This window comes from Condylura cristata, unplaced genomic scaffold, assembly GCF_000260355.1.
Source record: "Condylura cristata isolate star-nosed mole 26May11 unplaced genomic scaffold, ConCri1.0 scaffold00032, whole genome shotgun sequence".
Taxonomy (NCBI): Eukaryota; Metazoa; Chordata; class Mammalia; order Eulipotyphla; family Talpidae; genus Condylura; species Condylura cristata.
Genome location: NW_004567133.1, coordinates 20,228,491 through 20,231,555, shown reverse-complemented (window position 1 = coordinate 20,231,555; position 3,065 = coordinate 20,228,491). Strand labels below are relative to the sequence as shown.

Genomic DNA, 3,065 nt, shown 5'->3' with positions numbered 1-3,065 from the left:
TTCCCGGCCGCACCCCCGCGCCCCCACGCTGACCGCGCTGTCCTTCCCGGCAAGCCATAGCGCATGCGCGCCTCACAATAAACAGCCGCGCTCGACCCGGCTGCTGACCTTCCCGCGTCCTCGGCCGTGGGGGGAGGCGCCAGGACCCCGAGTGTCCGCCCTGGAAACGATGTCCCTGCCCTGCCCTCGGCGCCTACTGCTGCTGGCAGCCAGCCCGCCCCCAGCCCCCCAGCCCCCCAGCCCCCCAGCCGGCTTCCCGGCAGCTGGCTGCAGCCGGCTCCCACGGCCGGCGCCTCCAGCTGGCCGGTCCAGCTCGGAACGCCGTGTCCCGTCCTGGCCCGGAGAGCCCGACCCGGACCCGCGGTGGGGACGCCCCGCCCAGGGCAGAGTCGCCAGGCCCTGCAGACGGCCCCAAGCTTTATTGCAGACAGGCGCCCCGCTCAGCACCCCGGGCAGCCGGGCACAGGGTCCGGTTGAGGCAGGCCTGGCAGCGCGGGCGCACGGGCAGGCAGGTCTGCTGGCCAAAGCCCACCAGCAGGCCGTTGATCTCGTGCCACAGCTCCCTGGAGAGTGGGGGCGTCAATGGGGGGGCGGGGCGGGGCGGGGCGCGTCCCACGCACCCGCCCTCACCTGGGCAGCCACTCCTCCAGGGCCCTGCGGGTCTGCTCTGGGGACCTCGTGGCCATCCTGGTCCACCCGAGCCGGTTGGAGATCCTGTGCACGTGTGTGTCCACCGCTGCGGAGGCGCGTGGGTGAGCACGGCCCTCCCGGCCACGCTGCCCACCCGCCGCAGCGCCAGCCCAGCGGGTGCCGGGGGGCATCCCACCCCTCCCGGGGTCCGGGACAGCCTGCCCTGGCCACAGGCTGCCTCAGGCTGCCGCCAGGGCCACGCCCCCCCAGACCACGGTGGCCCGGCTGCCCTCTGCCTTCCCTTCCTCTGCGTCCGGCCGCTGCCCACTGCTGGCCCACGCACACCCGCACCCTGGGTACCGGCCCAGCTTGGGCAGGCGTGGGCGGGCTGACCCAGCGCCCTGGCCAGGGAGCCCCGGGGCGGACGCGTGCCCAAGGCTGCGGGAGTCTGACGGGCTGAGGGAAGCCCCCAGGCACCCTGCGGGCTCAGCCCGGTGGGGGTGGGGTCAGGTGCTCCCCCACTGGCACGGCCTGCGGGCGCTGCCCGATCCTCTCCTCACCCCGTGGGACCTGGGACTTGGGGGTGGGGACACACGGGGGGGTCTGGGTGGGGGGGCCCTGTCGCATGGCCTCAGGAGCCCCCACCCACCCGGGGCGCTGGCTCTGCGCCCCGCGCCTTGCGCCCCGCTCACCGTGCCACGCGCCTTACCCGGCCAGGCGCCGTGGGGCTGCTGCCCGTCGGCTGCCCCGACAGACCCGCGCCCGCCCGGGCCGCTCGGCCCCCAGCACTTCCTGACCCTCGGGGCCAGTTCTGGATGGAGACCGGGGAGGGGGCCACAGGGATGTGGGGAGCCAGTCCCAAGCCTGCGTGCCACTCACCGATGCCTGACACGGTACCCCAGGCCACGGCCATGGCCAGGTGAGCCATCTTGGGGCCCACCCCGGGCAGAGCCACCAGCTCGCTCACAGAAGCGGGGATGTCCCCTCCGTAGCGCTGCTGCAGGATGGCCGTGGTCTGCTTGATGTACTTGACCTTGCTCTGGGGGTGAGCCCAGGCGCGGGAGGTGGGTGGCCGGCCTGGGAGGACACGGCCGAGGGAGCCCACGGGCACCATAGCGACCCGACAGCCGCCAGGCCGGCCCGAACCCCGGCGGGGACAAGCCGGGAGCAACGGGGAGCCCTGCCCACTCGCGCGGGGACCCGGGGCACGCATGGGGTCCGGCGTGGGTCCCCCCAGCCCGGCCGCACCCAGCACCTGGCCCTGCAGGAGGGAAGGCTGAGGACTGGGGCGCCCCGCCCGCTGCCCGGGCTGCTGGGAGGGCCCCCGGGCCTGTCTGGCAGGGATATTTCAGTCCCACGTGACTCACTGCAGCCCACGCTGTGCCAGGAGGACGCTGCCCCACCCAGCCGCCCTCACGCGCCTCCCGGCCTGCCCCACTCCGCGGGGGAGCAGAGCCGTCACACGGGGCCAGGCGGTGGGCAAGGGCCGGGCCGGGCGGGCGGGTGGTAGGTGGAGGAAGGAAGGGGTGGGTGCAGACAGGAAGGGCCCGGGGCCCGGGGCCGGGCGAGGCGACGGAACCCTGGGGGCCGTGGCCTGAGCTGCCTGCCCGGCCCTTGGGCCCACCGTGTTCAGGCCCCAGGGGCAGACTCACCCTCCAGAAGCCCACGGGGTAGATGAGTGCCCCTAGGGTGCTGTCATCCATCCGCAGGATGCTGTCCACGGTCAGGCCCCGGGCTCGCAGCCGCTGCATGGCGCCCGCGGTCACCTGGTCTTTGGTCTGGCTGGAGAGCATGAGAGACAGCAACACCTGGTACCTTCGCACCTGGTCATAGGGGCAGGAAGTGGGGGGGTGAGGGGTCAGGCCCAGCTGGCCAGGGCCTGCTCGCCGCACCACCAGCCATGAGGCCGAGCCTTGTCCCAGGCCGGAGCGGCCAGGCCCCACGGGAGCTGCTCTGCCGGCCAAGGGCAGCCGTGCGAGGCAGACCCCGGGGCTAGTGGGGTGCCCCGCACCCACCTCTGGGGGCGCGTCGGGGTCGTGGCAGCACTCTGCGCCCAGCTGGTCCACGGGGGCGTCCTTCCCGCTGCGCATGGCCCGGATGTGCGCCAGGTGCTGCTGCCAGTCCCGGGGCTCCCAGCCCGGCGGCCCCGGGGGCCCGGTGCCGGCCCCGTCCCCGGCAGCCGAGGCCTCGTAGGCCACCTTGGGCCTCCGCGCCTTCGGCTGACCCCGCCCGGGGCCGGGGCGCTGGCGTCCTCCTGCAAGAGAGGCCACTTGGTTCCCTGGCCAGGCGCCCCCGCCCAGCAGTGCCCAGCCTCGGGGGAGGCCTTCCCCGCGCCCCCATTCCCCAGCCCAGAAGGGCCTGTTACTTCCCGCCTGAAGCTCGCGCCCCGCCAGCAGGCCTGTCCCTGAGGGTGGTGGCTGCAGGCCCGACCGCCG

At 75.0% G+C, this 3,065-nt stretch overlaps 2 protein-coding genes across 2 annotated transcripts in view; one reads left to right on the top strand and one right to left on the bottom strand.

Annotated features, from left to right (window-relative positions):
* SLC9A3R2 (solute carrier family 9, subfamily A (NHE3, cation proton antiporter 3), member 3 regulator 2) overlaps positions 1-60 on the top strand; it is a 2,505-nt gene extending 2,445 nt beyond the window's left edge. Inside the window, exon 5 of the mRNA XM_012731696.1 lies at positions 55-60. Within this exon, the coding sequence (XP_012587150.1) occupies positions 55-60 (6 nt within the window). The remainder of the gene's footprint in view (positions 1-54) is intronic.
* A 342-nt stretch (positions 61-402) lies between these two features.
* On the bottom strand, positions 403-3,065 carry NTHL1 (nth endonuclease III-like 1 (E. coli); the record flags this gene model as incomplete). Its single annotated transcript, XM_012731695.1, has 5 exons — positions 403-563; positions 631-736; positions 1,510-1,669; positions 2,283-2,453; positions 2,646-3,065. Coding segments are annotated over 5 exons (1,002 nt in total), but the record flags the coding sequence as incomplete, so codon positions are not given.